Source organism: Trachinotus anak, unplaced genomic scaffold, assembly GCF_046630095.1.
Source record: "Trachinotus anak isolate AG129_WGS33_773 ecotype Australia unplaced genomic scaffold, CSIRO_AGI_Tana_v1 ptg000019l, whole genome shotgun sequence".
Classification (NCBI taxonomy): Eukaryota; Metazoa; Chordata; class Actinopteri; order Carangiformes; family Carangidae; genus Trachinotus; species Trachinotus anak.
In genome coordinates, this window is record NW_027273870.1 from 14,978,370 (window position 1) to 15,001,646 (window position 23,277).

At 37.7% G+C, this 23,277-nt stretch overlaps 3 protein-coding genes across 3 annotated transcripts; 1 reads left to right on the forward strand and 2 right to left on the reverse strand.

Moving 5' to 3' along the window:
- Positions 1-4,452: 4,452 nt before the first annotated feature.
- Positions 4,453-13,958, reverse strand: slc34a2a (solute carrier family 34 member 2a). Its single transcript, XM_071505272.1, has 13 exons — positions 13,821-13,958; positions 12,809-12,872; positions 12,581-12,688; positions 11,054-11,182; positions 10,746-10,889; positions 10,435-10,546; positions 9,665-9,857; positions 8,783-8,878; positions 8,574-8,694; positions 8,048-8,215; positions 7,832-7,948; positions 7,095-7,219; positions 4,453-6,825 (listed from the first exon to the last, which is right to left on the reverse strand). The coding sequence occupies exons 1-13, from the start codon at positions 13,842-13,844 to the stop codon at positions 6,259-6,261; spliced, it is 1,968 nt and encodes a 655-aa protein (XP_071361373.1). The 5' UTR covers positions 13,845-13,958; the 3' UTR covers positions 4,453-6,258.
- Positions 13,959-17,757: 3,799 nt separating this feature from the next.
- LOC139636045 (OCIA domain-containing protein 1) lies at positions 17,758-19,843 on the forward strand. Its single transcript, XM_071503717.1, has 8 exons — positions 17,758-17,953; positions 18,183-18,267; positions 18,383-18,436; positions 18,538-18,585; positions 18,767-18,896; positions 18,976-19,148; positions 19,317-19,478; positions 19,616-19,843. Exons 1-8 carry the CDS (start codon positions 17,900-17,902, stop codon positions 19,651-19,653), a joined length of 744 nt encoding a protein of 247 aa, XP_071359818.1. The 5' UTR covers positions 17,758-17,899; the 3' UTR covers positions 19,654-19,843.
- Positions 19,844-20,025: 182 nt separating this feature from the next.
- On the reverse strand, positions 20,026-22,256 carry rhbdd2 (rhomboid domain containing 2). Its single transcript, XM_071503716.1, has one exon. The coding sequence runs from the start codon at positions 21,897-21,899 to the stop codon at positions 20,931-20,933; it is 969 nt and encodes a 322-aa protein (XP_071359817.1). The 5' UTR covers positions 21,900-22,256; the 3' UTR covers positions 20,026-20,930.
- Between the last annotated feature and the right edge of the window lie 1,021 nt (positions 22,257-23,277).

Here is a 23,277-nt window from a genome sequence, read left to right on the forward strand (position 1 = left end):
TTCTCTGACAGACTGACACCATTGTGATATAACTTGAAATACTGTTTTGGGTACATTCTATCTCAGTCATTACAAATGCATGCAGTGCAGCAAAAACATTTTTCAAACCCACAGAACTTTATTTCACATCCCACTCAGAATCCCAAAGTTTTCAAAGATGTGAGGCTGAATTTTGGAGAAATCTGTGTAATGGAATGGTGCAGCCATAATGAATATGGATTCTTGGGTTTCAATATTTCAAACATTATATAGGCTCAATCAAGTGTGATACAGAATATAGAAAATGTAGAATATGATAACTTTAACAACCATGAACACTACTTAAGGAGAAACAGAACAGGACTGTTGAAGTTGGAGCTGCTCTACTAAAATCACAATTTATTTTTTCATACTCGTGGATGTCTGACACACAAGCACATCATCATTACACTCCAGAGCTGAAAAGACAAGCACACATGTAAAAATGTTGAAATGTAATTCAATCACAATCAAATTAATAAACAAGGCTGGTAACCACTGTAATGGAGGGAGCAAACCAAAAATATTTTGAAAATAAATATAGTATATAAGAGAAAATGCATTTATAATTCCCTTTCTCATGTCAGTCAAGAAAAACATTTTTGAGTAGAGGGGTTGTGATGTGCCTCATTCTTTCAGTTCATTTCAACTGGCAAATATACCTCAAATTAAGGAATTGTATTACTAAAATCTTCTAAATAAACAAAAGGCCATAGCAAAATAGTAATTTTATAACCAAGATAAGTTAAAAAAAAAAACAAACACACACACACACACACACATATATATTCCTCAAGCCCACAGTAATTGCTCCATTGGACATGCATATTATTAATCCATGTTTAAATGAAAATAGGTGTCCACAAGCGTGAAAGATATCCAAAGTAGAGCCAATACCAAAAAATAAAAAGTTGCTGTTTGCTGAATCCAATAGTTGACTGATACTTTATCACCAATTTTGAGCAAATTAATGAAACAAATTGTGTCCAAACAGAGTCCTTTTTTTTTTTTTTTTAGTTTAGGGCAGTGGAAGAAAGGAGTTTGGGGTTGTTTTGCTTGATTTTTCTGCAAGACAAATGGTGTACTTTATTGGAAGTTATTCACATGCTAAACATGAAGCATGGAGTGCCTCAAGAGAGTTGCCTTGGGCCACTCCCGTACATAATCTTTACTAATGATCTTTCTTTAGTATTAAAAAAGGCTGGTATCTCAATGTATGCTAATGACTCCACAAAATACTTAGCAAAGCAACAATTGGTGATTTACATAGAAATCTTGATCGGGCGTTGAATTTGGTTGTGGACTGGATCATTTTTAATGTGTCCAAAACAAACAGTGTTGTAATAGGAAAACATTATTTATGTTCAGAACCAAAGCTTATTCTCAGTATAAATAACACGTTAATAAAGCATATGGATGAAGCCAAACTTTTCAGAGATAATAGATTATCATGGGATAAACACAACACATGAGAGGTAACTAGAATGGGAAATACTTTTTCTGTAAATAAGACTGTGCAAAGTATTGATCAGCTGTTTGATGTTATACTTCATTAGGTAATATGAGAAAATGGCAACTGGTCAAGAATAAAGCAGCACTTGTAGCTCTTTCTTGTGGATTGAGAACAAATGTTAGCAAAATGCACAAATGTCTGTCCTGGTTTGAAGTAAAAAAAAAAAAATTGATTGCTGCAGTCATTGATGTTTTTCATGAGGAATATTACAACATCATGGACTTATGAAAAACTATTCTTTAGCATGAATATACACAATAATTCCACAAGGTTATTTTACTTTAACAAAATTTTAAAACCATAACAATTCAAGATACAGTAACATACAGAGCAATGCAGGAATGGAATTCATTCCCAAATCATTTTATATATAATAAATGTAATATACATGGTTTGAAAAAACAAAACAAAACAAAAAAACACTGAACGAATATTACCTTTTTCATAATTAAAAAGTATATTATTAAGAATATTATCTTTGTGTTTGTGTTGTTAAAATTGAGTCAGTTGTTATTGTCATGTGTATTACTAAGTGTAATGTGTATTGTGTTATGTGTATTGTTGAGTATTTTGATGAGTACTGTGAATGTGTATGGTTGCATTGTCAACATCAAAACTGTATAGACGTCAGGAAGAATAGCTGCTGAAATGCAAAAGCTGATGGGGAGCTAAATAAACAGACAAACAAACTTTCAGTTAATTTAATCTCTTAAGCTTAGTGTTGGAGATTTTAAGATGCCAGAGCGTGAAAGCAGCTACAGAATGAGAACAGACAAGATTAAATCAGTGTGTGTGTGTGTGCGTCTGTGTGGGTGTTTGGGTGTGTGTGTGTGTGTGTGTGTGTGTGTGTGTGTGTGTGTGTCCTGCTCACACAACACACACACCACTGTGAGTGGTGATGTTGCAGCTGAAAAAACACCCTACCACGTGCTGAGCTGCTGTGTAGCCTGTCGATGGGTGCACTGTGCCAATGTTTCATCATTAACAGAAAGAACAGAAAAGACCATCCTCTCTTAGCCTAGTTATAATTGACGAGTCTGTTACGCATCAGGTTGCACCGTGCAAACTAGTTCTAATGTAGATTTTAGTCATGAACTGAATTCACAGCTGAGGTGTGCTTTGTAGAGTGTTGAAAATATAAGAGATCCAACAGGGTGGGAAATTTTCCTCTGCCTTTATAAGAGGCTCATTTTAAAACAATGAGGAACAAAAGTAGAGGCCCCCACTTTACAATGGCAGAAAGATAATGTCAGAAGATAAAAAATAACAGTGAGGTAGGTAATGAGGTAATGAGGAAGTAAATTTATGATGCCCTATAAGACGTAGAATACCCCGAGGCAGAGCTTATAAATGGGGAGTCCGAAGGGGAACACAGCCTGTGAGTGTGTGTGTGTGTGTGTGTGCGCGCGCATGCGCGTGCGTGTGTGCACACGTGTGTGTGCGCGTGCGTGTGTGTATTTATGCTTGTAAAATGTAGAGGTAGGGATGAGAGGTGTATGTAAGTGTGCAAGATGAACGAGTGTGAGAAATGTGAATGGACATGTCTCATGTCTTGTATCTTGTGTGTTGTTTTAAGTGTGAATGTACCTATGTTTCATTTTTATCTGACTCCATTCTAAGAAATGTGCGTACTATCTTATCAAGGTATTTGTATTTATCTTGGTGGGTAAGACACTGTGAGCAAAACCAGACGGTTGAGGGCAAGGAGTTACAAATAAAGAGAGTTATACAAAAAAAGAGATGAGTCATTACTGGTTGTAACTGGTGCCTAGCTAGGTGAATTACTGTGAAGCTAATATGAACAGATATATTACCTGTTTAGAGAGAAGAATAAAAGAATTAATCACTTATGTAGAATATGGTCAACACTTCTGACCTGAGAAATACTATGCAATAATAATGTAAAGTGGGAAGATTTTAAATCACATTTCACAAAAATAATACATACCTCGAATTGCAAAATGTTTCACCAGTAATGTTAGAATAACATCAGCTGGGTTAGCATAAAATATTATATATATTATAGGTATGTAAAACTCATAACAGCCATATTTTCTCAATTTCTTTCAAATAAAAACAGTTGTATATACATTTAACAAAGTAACATGTTCAGAGAATTAGCAGTCGAGTTTAATGTGTTGTTTGAAACTGAATTATTTGGAAGAGCAGCTTGTGATGCTACAGTAACTTCCTGTTTATATGATTGGTTGCTATTGACTGGACAGCACAAGAGATGTTTCCAAGCAACCTATTTACCCATTACTAAAGTCTTCATTTTTATGTTAATCAAATATAAATATGTGTGTGTGTGTGTGTGTGTGTGTGTGTGTGTGTGTGTGTGTGTGTGTGTGTGTGTGTGTGTGTGTGCAACATTTCCTATAGAGTGAGTGAGTGACAGTTAACCATCTGAAAAGTGTCTCGTGGTTGTTGTGTTGTATGCTTCGGCACAGTTGTGTCCTCAATATTGACATATTGATAATCCATCTCATGTTCTTTGCACATGGCTCATTGACATGTGACAGTATCATGGTCAGCACAGTGGAAGTTTCCTGGACATTGACTGTGTTGTCCCAGAAAAAAAAACAGCCATTATACAAATGATTAATAATATTAATTATATTGATAAAGTTTATCATATTTTTGAGATATGAGGCATGCTGTTAACACTGAACTCTACACTCTGAACTCTGTTCCTTCCTTATATCATAATCTCCCACCGTGTCTTCAGATAACAATGATAAGAGAGCAATATTCTCCTATCGTACCTTTGATGACAGGGTGAGCTAGCAATTTTGCTAATTAAGGAACAAAACAATGAGTCTCGAGGTTTCCGCCAGGTGAGTAGAAAAAAATCTTTCTATTTGGTGAAATGTTTAATCTTTTATTTTTTTTAATTGTCATATTGGTATTATGGGAAAACAATATACATCATTTAACATTAAAAGTTAAAACATTAAGTTAGATGCACATTCATCTCATTTCAAACTACATATTCCTTGAATACAATCATTCATATCGATTACAAAATATTTTTAACACCTTAAAACGATGTGTTAAGGATCTCAGTGTCTTTTATACACAGTAAAAAAATATACAAAAGATAAAACCTGATAAAAACATTGAAACGTTTGGAAACAGGTTTTTGTCTGTCATATCAAACCTATCCTCTGCCTGGTAGGTTTTGTGAAGATCTCATCATGACTCTATCTACCATATACTGATGCACAAGGGCCATGACACATTCAGGAGATTTCATATTTTAACAGTATAGAGTATAATACAACCTATAAGCACGTGCTGGCCAAATACAGTCACTTTGCTTTGCATTGCTCTGCTCTTTCAACAACGCTTCATTATGACCATCAGTACTGATTTTGTTCAACATTAAATTTACATATACATGTCATTTGTATTTCATAATTTTAGTCCTCTCTTTAGAATATAAAATTCAATAACCATTAGGGCTAGGGAAGAAGTTAAATTTTGGTGCAGATGTTTTATCACTTTCCTGCACATTGCAAGTGTCTGCATTTTTTACGCTTTCATCAGTTTCTCAGGAAATAATGTATGAATCTTGATGTAAAACTCAAGTATTATAAGATAAGTTTGGTAATATTCTTACAGAATTATGGATTATATTTTCATATAATAAGGCTTGTTGTCCACAGACCCCAATTAAAGATGAAAACCAACAATGAATTGATCCAACTAACAAGTTTTGACTGTGTAGCCAAAACCTGATTGATCCTCTGTGTCATAGACTTCCACTGTTGTCCAACAATACTAAGAGTCTACATCAATGCTAAAATCAGCTTGGTAACATGATCATAGTAACAATACTAACATGTTAATGTTAAGCAGGTATGTTTACCATGTTCACAACCTTAGTTTAGCATGTTAGCATGCTGACATTAGCTAATTAGTACAAAACACAAAGTACTTTTTATTAGTTTTGCAGGTGTTATAAACCAAATATTGGAAAAAATTCTAATTTGACCTGATGGTGGCACTGAAGGAAAAGTCAGGAGGTCACAACAACATCATGAAGTTTACTCCTCTGGGTATCATGAATGCTGGCACAAAATTCCATGGCAATCCATCAAGTAATTGTTGAGATATTTCAGTCTGAGCCAAATTGGTGGTTCAACTAACCAGTCAACTAGTATTTCCAAATACGATTAATCCGCAGCTCTAAATAGTCCCCAACAAATGCACTGTTTCCCTCTGTTCGAGTAATGTTTGCTAAAGCGCCCAGCTGCTTAAGGAAATTGTTCAACCTTTGTTAAAAATTAAAGTATATTTGTGTGTTCCCTCTAACATTTATGGTTTCGACAGAAACCAATTGGCTTGAGGCTCAGTGCCAAGGACAAGGTATGGAAAGTAAAAAAGTATTAAGAGATTGACTTACACATTGTTGGCTTTGGTCTTTCCATGAGATTTGCTGATGATAACAAAAACATAGAATATTGTCAGCCATATCCTTTAAAGGCCACTTCAGTTAACACCATACAGTGGGAAGACCAACATTTTTCGTGCATGTGGTATTTTCTTTGCCTGACAGTTAGAACACCCTACATAGCCATCTCTCATCTTACACTACAAGAGCTACTAAAACTATTAACATAAATATTGTGGAAATTTTAGTTTTTTCCTGTTTTTGGTTCTTGTGCCACGAGCAATATGCTTCTTTGCACCATGCACACATAATCAAACACACATATAAAATCTCACAGATGGGTCATTTTCAGAATCTTTAGTTCTATCTTTATCTCGTTTTCTACCTCTTTTTCTGCACTCATTGCAGGGTTATCATACACCTCTCTGTGTGGCTTCTTGTCCTTTTCCACAGTTTCTTGCTCTCTGTGTTCTAGGTCGTCAGCAGCAACTTGGCAGCATTTGCAACAGCAACAGCATTTGGCAGTAATTACACCAACCACTTTGTCCCAGGGAGCCAGGGAGTGAGCCCAGAGAGGGAGGAAATCCCAGGATTGCAGTGCTCGAGGCAAACACTCAGGTTTCCGTTTCTGCAGCATATTGATCACCATGATCATGATTAATATGACAACTAGAGGTGCACCCACACCTACCAATACCTGCCAGCCAGCTAGCGACAGGCTAAAGACGAAGAGTGGTAAAAGGAAGAAGCAGCAGATGATGTAGACAGCAGCAAACCAGCGGTAGCTGGCAGTGATGTTGCCCAGACCTTTGGCCAGTCGGATAGGGATGCGGGTGAAGGGGATTGGATACCACAGAATGATGCCAGAAATGTTGAACAGGAAGTGCACAAGGGCAATCTGGAGCAATCATGAACAAACTTTATTGGTATGGTTCAGTCATTATTGTTCTGCTTGTCAAATAAAATTTGGGACACTATTACTGTAAATATAAAAAATAAATACTTATTCTCATATGAGTGACTATAAAGGAAAACTATATACTTTATTGTATATAATTAAATATTATAATTATATTAAATTATTATTATTATATTATAATTTTTAACATTTATAATTATTTTCAGGTTAATATAGTAATTCTACGTGTTTCTCTGTGAATTACTGACCTGTAGTGCATTCGCCAATGTGTCTCCAGGACTAGCCATGGCTGCCAAAATGGCTGTGGTGGTCGTGCCAATATTTGAACCCAGAGACAATGGGTATGCTCTCTCTATGCTGATGACACCAATACCTATTTAAACAAAAGAGACACTTGTTAAAATATACAGTGTCATACACACATTCATTGTAAACATTTACACCGTCCCTCTGTCTCATGAGCTTCCGATGTCTTTTGTGTTTTACCAGAAAATTAGTTACCGTACAGTTATTACATTCAAGTCTCACAAATTATGGATAAAAAACAGAGGCCTGCAGTACAGCCTCTGTAACTACAATGTAGCATAATGTCCTCCAGCCAGACACTGCAATGATCGACCAAATACTTGCAGGCACAGATAAATGTTTTGTTTTGTTTTTTGTTTTCTTTCTTTAGTTTTTTTTTTGTCCATTTTATGCCTTTACTATTCAATAGGACAGTAAAGAGTAACAGGACATGGGACAGAGAGAAGGGGAATGTCACACAGCAAAGACACTGGCTGGCCAGCAGTTGAACCAGCAACTCGCCTTCTCAGAGCACTTGCGCCGACATGGTATGCGGCGTAACCACTTGGCTATCGGATCACCCACGTGGTAGATCACTTTGTAACATGATTAGCATATTTAAAAAAAAAAAAAAAAAAAAAAAAAAACAGAAGATATGAAATGGATGTGTGGTGGATAGTGAATGGAAGATTGACCTCACCAACAAGAGGAGTGATAGCCGAGGTGAAAACCGAACTGCTCTGCACGATAAAGGTCATTCCAGCTCCGACTATTATGGCAATGTAACCAGTGACCCAACCAAACGGAAAGGGAAAATCTGCGCACACAAACAGACACACATATACAAACATCCACAAAACATTCACGGGTCACTAACCAATGCAATTACATCCAATTTATTGCGCTGGCTGCTCACCAGTGTTGAGGATCTTCTTGATGACTGCAGCCACCTGTCCCTTCAGCATAGAGTTGAGCAGCTTGACGATGAGGACCAGGCAGGAGCAGAGCACCAGCAGAGAGAGAGCCAGCAGAATCAGGCCCACAAACAGGTCAGACAGATTTACATTCACAAAGAGGTGTTTACCTGAGCACAAACAGAAAATACATGCCTGAAATTTCTGAAATAAGTATGACAGAATATGGATAAGTAGGTGATGACTTTTTAAAATAACTGCATTACTGATTTTTTTCTGGCCACTTGTGGGGTCAATAAATCTACAGCCTGTAAAACCAAAACTAAAAGGGACTAAAAAGCTCCTGCACAGTTAACTGGCTGAGTCACGTTACAGATTTTTGTCATGTCATGTGAAATTAGGCCATCTACTGTATATCATGATGAGTATAGTATACTTTTACCTAATGTACAGGTCACACTTTTTTTAAATTCAGTGTGGCAAAAAAGAAATGAAGTAGAGAATAAAGCCTGAGAATTGCAGTCTTACATTTCTTGACATTAAATGTTTCAGAAACGTTCTTCAATGTGAAGGTGTAGTTTCCATCCACCCAGCAGAGAGACGGAGAGGTGCAGTTCTCTGGACCAGGAACTGTAACATTCATTAAGGTCTGGAACACAGTGGCAGTTTGATTGTTAAGATTTTAATCTCAATGTTTTTAGATATTTGGTATGCAGTGGGACATGTTTTGGTCTTACTGTGTTGGTAAAGGTTTGGCACCATTTCTTGATGAGACTCTTATTCCTGGCTTCTGAGTTTCCAGTGGCAATCCCACTAAGGACAGACTCATCCAACTAAGTCAAAGGGAAAGAGAAAGTATGTGCAGATCAACAATGATGATAATAATGTTGTACAGTGGCATCTTATCTTTAAGATAAATGACTACTACCACTGAAGGAGGTATAACAATAACATCTTTTTGCTTTTTTCTGGACAAATACTTTTTATTTCAGCCAAAAGCTTCCACCATCGTGTGGCTCAAATAGGTATCACAGTGGTTGGTTATTACAGTAGTGACTATTTTAAAGAGATTATGGGGTAACAGTGTTTTGTTGGTTTGAATGAGATTACTTTTGGCATTACATGGGGTGGTGTTCCTGTTTTGTTGTTTCTATTATAGTGTCTTTATAGATGGGAAAAATATGCCTTACAGCACAATGTGTGAAAGAGTTCTTCTCCGTCATGTTAATTTTGTAGCTATGCTGATCCTTTGTAAAAGGTTACATATAACATAATTCATAATGGTTTTTATGTGAAAGGAGAGGTAGAGGTTCAATCCAGGCATAAGATGATGTAAACTGTAATTCACTCTGGATAGTGTCAGCTAAATTTCTAAAATGTAATGGTTCTGACATCCTACATTAAAGATAAACTTTTTCACATATTTGTAACGACAATAACATCTAATAAGGTTAAAGGTAACCAGTGGAGTTTTTTTTTTTACATTCAGTCATTTTCAACCAAAGTTTCACCCCTGTATCCTTGGTTACCTTTTACAAGCTAACAATAGTTTTCTTCAGACTTGAACTATAAAGATAGTTTGCACAAGGAATGATAACATCATCAGAATGACATTTTACCTGTATGATTGACTCTGTGAGGACATCAGTGATCACATTTAACAGGTCTGGGGCTTCCCCGCTCTGGATTTTAAAAGAGTCGATGATGAGCTTAGTGACCACATACAAATAACCAGTGGCCACCTCCAGAGGCAGCAGCACCAACACTGACAGCCAGTTGAAGAAGTCGTGCACTGTGGCCCCTGCAAAAGCCCTGGGTGATGTGAAAGGAGATAGATAAATGCAAAGTAAATTGACCTTTGATCTTTTTAATGGGATCACTGAAAAGCACAACTTAATTTACAAAGCAATCGATCAACATTTGGTGGTTTTGTAATACTTCAGGTAAACTTGAGGATCATAAATTATTAATTAAATATGATGTATTTTAGGTCGTAGATGAATGGAAGGATTTGAATTGGTAGATTAAATACTGAATGATTAAATAATGTAATGAAATTTCCCCTCAGCTCAGCTCAAAAAGACCTGTTTTCTTAGCTCATCACAAGATTTTGGATATGTTGTACATGTTTTTCTCAAACAGTAATGAAAGTAATTTTTGTTACTTAAATGTTGAACTCTTGTTCTGGTCAACTTTATGGGTCCATTTTATAACAGGCCAATATAATTACCTCATTGCTACATGTATGAGTAACATTTGCCCAGATTAGCTCTGAACATTCTTGTAATTCACAGCAGAACACAATGTACTTAAGATGTTTTTTGTGGGCTTTCTGAACTGCAGAGGAAAGGTGTAAAGGGAAGCTATCTATGAAACACAAAATGATTACCTCCGAAAGGTGCTGCGGTCACCAGCCTGTGTCATGGCAACAAGTGTGTTGGTGACAGATGTGCCAATGTTAGTGCCCATGATGATAGGGACAGCCAGCTGGACTGTCAGCACTGCCAAAACACATAAGTTTCCCTCATCATCCCTCTCCTCCACACCTCCAACACCATTGTTATTCATGCATACTGTATGTTTTCTGTCCAAGAAGTATCTGTGTGTGTGTGTGTGTGTGTGTGTGTGTGTGTGTGTGTGTGTCTGTGTGTGTGTGTGTGTGTGTGTGTGTGTTTGTGTAGCGTGAAGCCTCGTACTCACATCCAGAGGAGACCATGCTGACAACTATGGAGGAGGAGGTGGATGAGCTCTGCACCAGCAGAGTGACCAGAACACCAATGACCAGACCAGCCAGCGGGTTGGACAAAACCGAGTTGTCCTGGAAGATGTCACCTGCTGTTTTACCTAGAGAATGTGAACATAGGAACATGTGCATTTTCAAAAAAAGGTTTTTCACACAGTTTTTTCTTCATAGTACATTATACTATGGAGATAGTCTAAATGTCAGGTGTCATAAAAGGCCTATAGCATTATCACACCCACACCCAGACGTGCATTAGTGTGTTTACCTCCAACGAGCTGGAAAGCTGAGCTGAGGATGTCGAGGGAGCAGATGAACATATAGAGGAAACCCAGCAGCAGGACCAACTTCCCCACTGACACCAGCACTCTCAACACTTTCCCTTTGGTATCCAGAGCTGATGCAATAAATAAATGGAATTAAAGACACATGAAAAAAAGCATTACTTTTTTATTCATCATTATAATTTTTTGAAGATTTATTCAGGTTTTCCTGTATGGGCCTCTTTTCACACAGACATTTTCACTTGTCGTAGCAGGAAAACCACAGTGCAATTAATACCATTAAAAGGGCTCTGTTCCATTAAAGTATGCCATGTCAGTGACTGTAGACTATAGTCCTTGCTCATATTTTTAATTGCACTTGTGGTGTTCCTGCTTTTACATGTCAAAATGACAGCTGTGAAAAGGTCTGTTGCACAGATGACTTGATTTGAGAGTCATATAAAGTTATAAAAACTTTATTTTATCATCACTAGGATCCAAAACTTGGTAGAAAGCGTAAATCATAACTTGACACATTTCTTATCCTCGGCACACAACTCACACCAACTCCTCTTGTAGATGTAAGCAAATATTATTCCAGTTGAAAATAGCTGTTTAAATAATCAAACAAATAATATACCATCATTCTTGCAGTAAATTGCAGTGACTTTTAAAGTTTATGACTTAACACTTGAACAGTGACTTTGCCTCGCCTTACTTTATCTTTTGACATCCGGTGTACTTTCTGTTGTCACAGACTCAGCTGTCTGTCCGGATACTATCTGGATCATATTATTGTTTATGACCTGTACTAACCAAATAATTATATCAGCAACTCCAATTACACGGTTTTATTGTTCTTCAAAGGAGACAGTAATGTCCTAGAAGTTCAGTTCTAAAAAAAGTTTTTTTGTTTTGCTTCACAACATTGAATCTAAATTGATTTAATATGGCTTTTTTGACACTGACATCAACAGAGAAAAGACCCCTTAATGTTAAAACAAACAAACAAGAAATCTCTACAAGGTGGTTGATTATAAATATCAAAATACAACATTTGAGTTTGCATCCAGGTATTCATCAATTTTGATAGGACAAACCTAAGCGTGTCACAGATATTAAATTACCTGTGTGTAGTCAAGGGGTTTCAGTTGGGTGTAGTATAAATAAACCACGAAAATCTACTTTTTTCTACAATATTATAAGATAATGAAACATGAAATCTTTCAGTAGAGGTGAACACGTATTATTGGCACTGTAACAAGGAGTCACTCGACACATGTTATACTGCATATACTGTAAATATCTTAATGTATGTGATGTACAGTGTCCTTTGTGATTGTGTAATAAGATGAGTGGGACACTTTACTATCATTATCATATCTACTTTAGGCTATATGTAATACATAGGTAGGTTTATAACTTACTGCAAATGCATATCTAATCAGGACACACATGTTCCTTTAAAAATACAAGGATAAGAAACATTTGTACTAAAAACAATGTTACACAAGTGCATAACAAGTTCTCACCTGACCATGGGACCCCGATGTCCTTCAGCTCTGGCAGGTCCCATGGGTCTACATCCTCCGGCTCTTCCTCAATCAAAGCCACAGTGGAATGTGCAGGACTCGCTTTGACTTCCAAGACAGACAAAAAGACTGAGTACATTTACTGTCCTTTTACTACAACTATAAACCGTACATTACACATAACGGCTACATAATTTCATCAATAGCGTTCTGTTGGATTTAAGATACCTTTGCTTTTATTTCCATGTTTCTCATCATGGTCTTCCTTGCATTTGTTTTGAGCAGCCATTGGCTGAAAAAAAAGAGAAAACAAATACAGCACTACAGCAAATAATAATTTGATTAAAAAATGCTATATATCTATTGTGGAAAGTATGTAAAGGTCACAGAGGATTGTTTCTAGGAACTTTATGTAAGTAAAGGGTGAGGTGTTACTGTCTTCAGATAACAGAGTTCTCATTTTATTAAACACCTCATAAAACATTGCAGGCAAGTCATCCAATCTTACGTATGAACAATTCCCCAAATCACCTTGACAGTCAGTTTGGCATCAGAACATCAGAAATATCACACAGACACATACACACACACACACACACAAACACACACACACACACACACTTTCCCTCACATGCCACAGTATTGATCTTATCATCACATGGTGGAGCTGCAGTAAAATTCCATTCACACAACAGCATAACACAGAGGGAAAGCCACCAGCTAAATCGATATTAAAGAATATTTTACACTTTATGATTAGATATGTTTCATCAGTTTGTTATTTTAAAGTAGTACTGATCAAATATGTGTTCTAATATTCTATCATATTATTATCTTTATACACATTCTTCATTTACCTTTTAAGTGTAATTTAACAAAGCCCTATTTTCTGTAATTATTTTATATAAAAATAATATAATATTTATACCAGTTTCACTACATATTTTTTATTGAGCATGAATTTTCAAAAAATAACTGTGAATGGTGAACAGGTAATCTTTTCAATCAACACAGTTCTGTGTTAATATTAATAAACTGTCTCTACCATTCTTTCAATGACTTTGACGAATGCACACATACAATGTGGTCAAAAAAGTTAGAAATGCTTCTTGCTTCCAAACTTATATAAATTAATTTCATTTGTAAAGTTACACTGAATGTAAAACTTTAAAATATGATCATTTGGTATTGCAGAACTTTGCAGTGACAGCAGACTAATAGAAGCCAGGCTTGTGCTCACCTGCGGCAGACGTAGTGAGTCCATGCTCCGTGAGTGCTGGCTGAGCTCACCTGGGCTTCAGGTTTAGAAAAGCTGCCTCCACACTGGTAGAGTGGGTGGGCGGTCCGTGGAGGGCAGCAGTCAAGTGATGTGTCGCCGTCACATCACCAGGAACACGGCTGTGTCATAGATAAGCTGAACACACCTTTCAAACCTGACACTGTTGTAATCTCTCTTCAAGTTGTGTTGCAAACCAGCTCACATTGTACCTGATAAGTCTTGAGATGGTAGTATCCACCTTCACCAGCACCTCCACACCTGCTCTTGCTAACCTGTACACCTTACCTAAATACTTTGCTGGTTTTTGCCTGATTTAAAAATGCGTCAATTTATTTGAAATAAAAAATGTCTGCCTACTTGTTGCCTAATACATCTGTCTGCACAGGCCTCAGAGTGATGGTAGTTCCGGCTGGTAGACCCTGACATTATTCATAGGAGAGGAGTGACAGAGAGGATGGCTCCCTGGCAAAGGTTTATCCCATTAACTGACAGACCACATGTGGGTGGTGTGGGGGTGGGGTACAGGAAGTGTGTCGTTCAGGCACCACTTGATTTCAAATATGTGTGAATGTTCTATTTTTGGAGCACAAAGATATGATTTTTCTTTTTTTTTTTTTTTTTTTGTAGCAGTCTATTGATTCTCTTAATACAGCTACCCATCAGTCAATACTACAAAATATCAGTGACCTAAGTTTAGGCTTATAAAACTTAGCCTGGGCCACACTGATGCACCAACTTTCCATGGATGTTGTGACCTGACAATGTTAAGCGAGGACAGGAGGGAAATCCAGCATCCTCTTTGACAGCCTCTGTCTCTCCCTGGCTCAGTGGCATACACACACAGTCACCACCACTGCACTTTTAGATCCAAATGCAAAAGGGCCTTTTGTCAAACGGAATTTATCCTGGGAATGTCCCAGAGTTAGGATACAAATCAAGTCATTTTATCAGGTACATCTAGCAAAAACTAATGCAGTCTAATGCAACAGTCCAACAATAAAACTACCTTCATTAACATTTTAATGTTCCGGTTTTTTCTGAAACTGTTTTAGAGAGGCATTTATTCAAATGTATAATTGGCAATTTGTGATGCTGTTGAATTGTATTGAATTATAAAGAGAGATGTTTCTACATCAATTTTACAACAATAAGGGGAGAAACACCTTTTATTATAACACAACACAATGTACTCAGCATATACCTTACAAACTGGCAACTTGGTGTGTGTTTATTCATTGGGGACAGTGCATATTAAGTGGCATTGATATTTTTAATCAACTTCAGTGACCCAGGTTCCCATCTTGTCAACTCAAGTGCCCACACATAGACCTGATGACACCCACATGCTACTGTTGATCATCCCAGGTGACCCTTTGCAGCCCACTGCATCCAAGTACCCATCTGATTGGCCCAAATGTTCCCATAGTGCTGCTGTGATCAGCCCAAGTGCCCTGTCGCTCCAGTGTGACCCAAGCTTACCAAAAACGAACCTTAACCCCTCCATGACTCTGCCATGCACACTAGAACAAATCAGACATAAATGATTTCCAGTCTGGTCTCTCCTGTCATGTCATGTTTGCAGTAAAGCTGAATGGATGATAACTGGGGCAACAAAGGAAAAAAACACACCTCTATTTTTAGGTTTATCAATAAATGTTAGACTACTGATTGTGATCTTGTCTTTCCACTCTGTCCCTTCCATCCCATAGCAACTTTGGAAAAACAGATGTACTTCATCTTAAATCCTCCTGAAATAATTTACCAAGTTTTGAGTATAAATATCAAAGTTTTTATTTTATTTTATGTCACAACAAGCAAGATGCCATCAAGGTCTTCATTGTCAAGCAGCGTGTAAGTGCAACAGCATCACCTAGGCACCATACAAGTCTATTACAACATTGTATCATTCTGTTCTTATATCGGATATAAATAAATAAATCAGCTCACTGTGTGTGGACTGTGAAAACATAGATTGCGGATACAGTCGGAACTTTTCTTTCTGAGTATCACATGGCTGGAATACACTTCCAACTGATTTTAAGACTCCTTATACCTGTGGTAGAGCATTGAAATTTAAGTTTTAGTTGCTTTGTGTGCCTGACACGTGTGTATGTCGGTTATGTATCCTAATAGTTCTTTGTAAGGCTATATTTCTGTAAGTTCTACATGATTTTTAGTTTCATATGTAAAGCAGTTTTCATATGCAGTTGTATGTTCTCAGCTTTAATTAGGTTTCCTCTTATAGGTGCTTTGATGTGTGTTTTTGTCCCTGGTTTGTTTCTTTTAATACGTAACATCAATCTGTCTAAGGACTGCCAATGTAAATTAAAGTAACTGTTACAACAGAGACAGACTATGAAGTAACAAAATGGATGTTCAATGAAAAGTTTTATTTAATCAAAGAAATAAGTGAGGTGACATTAAGCTATATACAATAAATACCGTACATTAAAAATATTAGAACATATTAGTGAATTGCAAAAATGTTTGTGTGGAAGAAGTCCAGAAATTCAGTAGTGCAATTTTGACAGCCATAATGTGTGTACTGAACATAAGGTGTAGGTATAAGCAGTGGTATAACAATACAGAGATCCTTTACTTCAGTAAAAATGTGAATACCACACTGTAAAATGACTCTAAAATGACTGATTTTGAAGGTGCATTCAAAATCCTGCTTGTGTAAAAGTATAGAAATATTATTATCAAAATGTACTCAAAGTATCAATGTACATGCGGTGAAATGTCTCCTGTCACTGATATATGATCTTAACTGACATTGTTAGATTCTTAATGTTGATGCATTAATGTGTGTGTGTGCAGCATTTTACTATTGCAGCTGCTCCATGTGGAGCTGGATGGAACTAAGTTATATACAGATGGGTAGTTTACTCCACTGGTTCCCAACGTAGGGGCTGGTCCCTCCAAAGGGGTCATAAGATAAATCTGAGAGGTCGTGAGGTTCTTAATGGGAGAGGAAAGAAGAAAAACCAAAGTTCTGATGCACACATTTTTTCAACTTTTCTCTGACATTTGGTTGTTTTTTTTTTTCTTTTTGTGAAATATTGTATACTTCTACTTTTTGGGGGCTTGAACAGTTATTTAAATAAGAAGTTTAGAGGGGAAATGTCTCTTTGGTGGAAATTTTATAACGTTATCATATGTTTTTGATGTAAAATCTGAATCTGAAAGGTAACTAGAAACTACAACTGTTAGATATAGAGTAGTAAAAACTATAGTGTTTCCCTCTGAAATGTAGAATAAAATGGAAACACTCAAGTACATGTTCCACATAATTGTACTTAAGTGCAGTACTTGAGTAAATGTACATAGTTACTTTCCACCGCTGGTCAACAGTGTGATTAATAATGTATGTGCAATATAATGTAATATACATACACACACACGTACATAGTAACAATACTATGAAACATATATAGCTAATAAAACTGAAAAGAATACTGCTGTGTGATACATATATCGCAGTATACCACATATACTATATAATAATAGTAGGCTATGTATTACTATAATAGTAGTATATACTATTATTATATAGTGATACACGTTATATAAGCAATGTAATTTAGTGTTAGATATGTTCTGTATTGCTATGTAATAATTCAAAAAGCCAATTATTCCACTATAATGCCAGGATGACTTGTCATTATCTGTACAACCAGTAGAGGACGTAGGTCGACTTTGTAATGCCTTTACAATGAGCAGTGAACCTTCAAAATAAAAGATTCTTTTGAAAATTATTAAATTTATAAATTTCCCATCTTATGTGCTCTCTTAGGCTTGTATGAGTATTTGAAAAATAATTGTCCTCGTTTGAACAAGCAATACATTATAACGCCAACAACAAAAACAACAACAACAACAAGACATTCCCCAGCTTTTTTCACTTCCGGGTTATGTCAGCGTTAGCTGGAGCAATGACATTGTACCAAACACTGAAGAAGTCAGCCTGGCGAGTGGCTTACACTTTGTTATTTCACATGCTTTGAAAAGCTGACATTAGCATTGGCATTGTCGTCAACATGTCATCCACCACCACGGGTTTTTCGCAGGAGCAGCAGCGCAGAGGTGCACAGGTAAGCACGACGATAAACACGTATGATCTAACAATGTGCTAACGTGTTAGCCGTCCGAGCGGTAACTGTAGGTGAACTGCAGATGCCAACGGGCTCCTGCAGAAACGGTGCGTGTTGTTGCCTGCTGTATGAATCTTATTAGTTTGTAAAGTGGGGCTGTCTGTGAGGCTCTCGAGTCTACCGCCTGTTATCTAATGAACTTGTGGCGTGCGTATGTGTTGACCCGCAGGGGCCAGTGGGCATGGACTACATCCCCACAGACGAAGAGAGGAGGGTGTTTAGAGAGTGCAACCAGGAGAGCTTTTGGTACAGGTGTAAGTTTATGTCTGCACATACAAGATAGATGATTTGTCTAAGGGTGCAAGGTGGGAAGCCTTTTCTCTGACACTTCAGTATCGAGTGATTGACATCTACTTGCTTCCTTAACAGCGGTGCCCTTCTCTGTGGTCAGCATGGCTATCACTCAAGCCCTAGTTGCCAGAGGTAATATTAAGCATAATGTAGAGGAATCAACAAAATGTCAGTAAATTAGATATAAATGCAACTTGAACGTTGAGTTGACCCTGTTCTGCTTAAATTTGTAGGGACCCTGTCTGCATCTTCAAGGTTTGGATCACTACCCAAAGTGGCCTGTAAGTTCATGAATGTTAAAGCTGGAAGATTAACACACATAGATGTTGCATTATCCCTACTGATGTTTTAAAATATATATGCTTTAAATGTATCATATGCTGAGTTTCATGGCTGTGTCTCTGCCAGTAAAGACTTGCCTGTAATTTGTATGTGTAATTATTTCTTTGCTTGTCTCTCAAGTTGCTGGCCTCTGTGGCTACCTGGCTGGGAAGATGTCGTACATGAAAACGTGCCAGGAGAAGTTCAAGAGGTTGGAGAACTCGCCTCTGGGAGACGCCCTCAGACAGAGGACAGGACTGCCTCAACAATAGTCAGTACCACACACTTGATTGTATAACTGTGTGTTTTTATCTACCTAGCCTATACTAGTATTTTGTTCTCCTCCGCAGTTCCAGGGGTCCTCAGTCAGAGCTGAATGACCCAGACACCCAGTCATTTGATCCCATGTTCCAGCCAACAGAAGCCCCCAGCCAGATGCCCAGCCACACTAGAGATTATGAATATGGCTTCAGGCCAGAGCCACCCATGCAAATGGAGAGAACAGATGACTTCAGTGCTCCAGGTACCACAAAGAGCTTTTTAAAAAATATGCCTGTATAGCTCTCTTACTGCTGACAAGTTACACTGACAAGTCAGGTCGTATTAATGTAGATAAGTCAGCACTTGCACTTTTCTGTCAAAAAAAAATTGCCTTTAACTGTTTCCCTGTCCCTGTCCACATCCACTTCAGCCCAGTCATATGTGGAGGAGGAGGAGCCCAGGAGGAAGTCAATCCTCTATGAGGACCTGAGGCTCAAAAACAGAGAGAACTATGAGGTTACACTCACCCAGAAGGCTGAGACACTGCTCAAATCAACACCAGAGAAGGAACGAGAAAGACCCAAGAAAGAAGGTAAGCCACTATTGCAGAGAGGTGGAAAACAATTGCTGGGCTAGGAAAAGAAGAGGGGTTGATATTCAAGTACATCTGTTGTCTTTAAATGATTTCTGTTAATACAGACTTTTGCTTTTTCCCCTCTTATGTTACAGTGAAGAAGAACATCTATGGAGACGCCTGGGAGGAATGAGTCCTTATTTGAGCTTAAGATATGAGCTGTACTCTGGCTTCACAGACGCTACAATGCACAGGTTGCTCAGTCGCCACTTTGCTGCAGTGTGACTTAGCCTCAGGTGTCATGAAGCTGTATGACTTTCTGATCAGTATATCTTTGTGAGTGAGTCCATTAAACCAAACTGCTTTAGTTTACTAAAACTGTCCCTCTCTGTGCTTCGGCATTGATTTGAGTTGAGTGTACCTTTTTTTTTTTTTTATCTTCACTAGCAGAAAATGTAGATAACAAAACCAAAAAAAAACAATATTTGAAGCTATGTTTTACTGCTATGAGAGTCTAACTCACATGCATCCAAGATAGTTTGTTCACAAGCAAGTGACAGTTTATTGAATTTTCTCCAATAAAAGTGGTAGTTTAGGGGCATGTTTACCAACTAGATTTATAGTTGAAAAACTGAAAACCAAAAAACAGCACGGTTGTGTTCACTGAGACAATTGAGACATCTTGCTGACATCATGATGACACAAACTACACATTACAGCCGTGAAGGTACATTATCAAAAATTGAAATAGTTGCAAAGAAGTTATAAGAAAGTATTTGAATATATTTTTGAAAAGAGTACTACAGCATAACACAACATTACAATAGACCAGAAACAGACTTTTGGTCGTATTGTAAGTATTTCATATTTTTTGTTTGTTCTCTTGACCTTGACATCAGCAGGATGTAAACGGTTCTGTGCCCATTGTGCACTCTGTAATACCTTGATTTTTGTTATACCTGATAAAGACCTGGTTGGGTTGAAACATGACTTTTTTCCACTCTCATGAAGTTTGTGGATACTTACCATTTAATCTTGAACCAGGCGTAAATAGAGGACAGGGTGTGCACACAACTATCTTTCCGCAACAGTTAGGGTTTTCTAGATTAAATCAAATTAGTTGAGAGTTCTTCGTCTGGAGACAAATACTTTATACATATTTATTTGTAGAAATAAACAAATAATACTAAAGACATTGTAACATTTAAACTTATGTAGAAAAGTCATCCAAAACATTAAAAAATTCAGAGAAATGTCATTCTATAATTCAAGACAGTAGGGGCTCCACAAACAGAAGCCTAAAGCATATTGTCAAAAAGTCAGTTGCCAGTTTGCTTCCCTTCCAAATTTGGCATTGTAATTCACACAATTCGATGACATGAGATGCAGCAAGTGTACCTTCGCTTATTGTGGTTTAGGAGAGGCAAATAAAGCAGTTTTATCTGGAAACTTGCTTCTAAAGGAACATAACTAAAGCTGAACATGACTATGAGCATGGTGGTTGTGGTTGCAGGAGTGGCCATGACTTAGCCCAATGCTATGTGTTGACTCATGTCCCTGAGCATGGACAGGTGGTGTGGGACCAGACAGATCACTGGTTGTGTTGGGCCAGCCTTCATACATCCTGGCTCCCGTATCTGCAGCGTTGATGCTGGATAATGGAGCATAAGCCTGGACCGGGTAGGACCCAGGTGTTGGGTTGATTTGTGGAAGCAGGGTCTTCCTCCTCTCCTCTGTGGATGCAGGGACAAACTTAACACCACCGATGTTCCTTAACAATCTGAAAGGCATCATCTTCTCCAGAACGCCAGCCCTGGCCTCAGACATGTCCAGAATAGAGAACCATCCTTTCCCATACATCCACCCAATCAAGATGGCAATGACATTGCAGGGGAGCACACAGTGCGGAATGAGGGCAGTGGTGATTATGAGAAACACCCAAGGGAGCGCCATGGTGGGGAAACTGACTCCACACAGGAACCCTTTAGTCATCTTTGTGTGCATGGTAGTCAGAGCCACGCAGGCCAGGGCTACGGGAACCAACCCCTCGGTGGTGGTCCGGCTGGTGTCATCCTGCAGAAGCTCCAGGAAGCTGTAAAAGAAGCCTGTGGTGGTGGACAGCAGCAGGAACAGGAACAGGAAACGGACCGTGCCGACACCTTTCTCCAAGCTGCCACCGAGAAACACCAGGGCTGCGATGCTCAGGAGGAGCTGCGCAATGGTTTGGTGATAAAAAGGGTGCATAAAAAGTATGTGGATGCGTCCGTTTAGAAAAACAGCGGCGCCAACGCTGAAGACCCCCTGGGTTAAGTTGAAGTGCATCTGGATACCAAACAAAACACACGACAGAAGAACCACTGTGACAATCCCACTGGTGATGACGGGAACAGCGTCTTTGAAAACCTGTGAGATTATGTTAAAGTAATCCGATCGTATCATTTTGCCAAATAAATTAAAGTCATCCACAGCCAATAAACTAAAGCAGATGTCTACCAGGAATTAACCAAACCAACTGTGGTTCAATTGTCTCCAGACTTCTCAAACAGGAAGCACTGTCTCATCCAGACGATGCCTTCTGCAAACTCCTCGGGTTTATGCAGTTCTCGATCTTGGTTAATGAGTAAAATTTCACAGACATAGATTAAATACTTTTAGACGGCATTATGCACAGGACTGTGGCTCAATCGTTTGTTTCAGCGGTATAATGTGTATCGAATCAGGCTGACCTGAATGCACTTCTGGTCAAACTTTTCATAATAAAACATGCATTGACGCACTGTGGCACATTTTTTGGATTGAATCACATCTTTCACTGCATAGATGAATTAAAAAGCATCAACATGTGTCAGCTTTATTTGAGACAGAACTGCAAAACGAAGATATCCGTAGCCTGTTGGGTTAAGATGAAGGTTAAATGAAACTTCCTGCCAACGCTCATGTCGTATTTTGAAAGAGAGTTTACACAACTTCCGGTTTATAGTACCGCTTTTATTATAGTTCATGTTATCATTTTATGTCAGTTCATCTCAAGTCTTAAAACCAACGACACGATGACTATGAGCTGCATGCAACAGCAGCGGTTATGGGGAGTGACTAAGTACATTTACTCAAGGGCTGAACTTAAGTACAGTTTAAGGTACTAAATTTGTAATGGAGTATTTTTACATGTTATTGCTATTTACACATACTGAAGCCACTTTCTGTTCACTGCAACTTGATTTTATAGGAAACAACAAATACAAAAACAACGAGCTACATAGAAGTTATTAAGGTGTCTGTTTTTTGTAGTTTTATTCTATAGTTTGCTGCACTCTCTCCTATTTAGTTTTCTTATTCTCTTTTAATTTAAAATGTCTTGGGTCTTGTCTTTGGTTTATCTTTTTTTTTTTTTTCTTCCAAGAAAGTGAACATTATGTATAATTACAAGACACTCGAGTACAAGAGCATATAGAATAAAGATAACAAACAAACACCACACATTTAAAAAAGCCATTGAGAAGGACATATTCAAAGATTAAAAACACAAGCACACACAACGACAAGAATGACATATTCATATGTGATTTTCACAGCATCTCTGTTCTCACTGTAAGCAAAAATACTGGCATAGTTTTTAGTTTCACTGAGCAGGAGAAAAGACTTTGCTGTTAGCGTATTTACATTTACAAATGTCAGATTTGACCATATTAATGACGAAAAGGAAATAGTCGGGCTGTGTTTGTCCTCCCAATCATACCTGCTGTGGTGAAAGAAAGGGAACACATTTTCCAAAATAACTGAAAAAAAACCCACGACAGATGATGCATGTTACATTTTC

Excerpts from the sequence above, each read along its gene's own strand:
- slc34a2a (XM_071505272.1), bottom strand. The coding sequence starts at position 13,844 with ATGGACTCACTACGTCTGCCGCAG. Across the intron at positions 12,689-12,808 it reads ACATGGAAATAAAAGCAAAG|TCAAAGCGAGTCCTGCACAT; the intron begins GTATCTTAAATC and ends CTGTCTTGGAAG. Across the intron at positions 8,879-9,664 it reads TCACAGAGTCAATCATACAG|TTGGATGAGTCTGTCCTTAG; the intron begins GTAAAATGTCAT and ends CCTTTGACTTAG.
- LOC139636045 (XM_071503717.1), top strand. The coding sequence starts at position 17,900 with ATGTCATCCACCACCACGGGTTTTTCGCAGGAGCAGCAGCGCAGAGGT. Across the intron at positions 19,149-19,316 it reads AGATGACTTCAGTGCTCCAG|CCCAGTCATATGTGGAGGAG; the intron begins GTACCACAAAGA and ends CATCCACTTCAG. Across the intron at positions 19,479-19,615 it reads AGAAAGACCCAAGAAAGAAG|TGAAGAAGAACATCTATGGA; the intron begins GTAAGCCACTAT and ends CTTATGTTACAG.
- rhbdd2 (XM_071503716.1), bottom strand. The coding sequence starts at position 21,899 with ATGATACGATCGGATTACTTTAACATAATCTCACAGGTTTTCAAAGAC.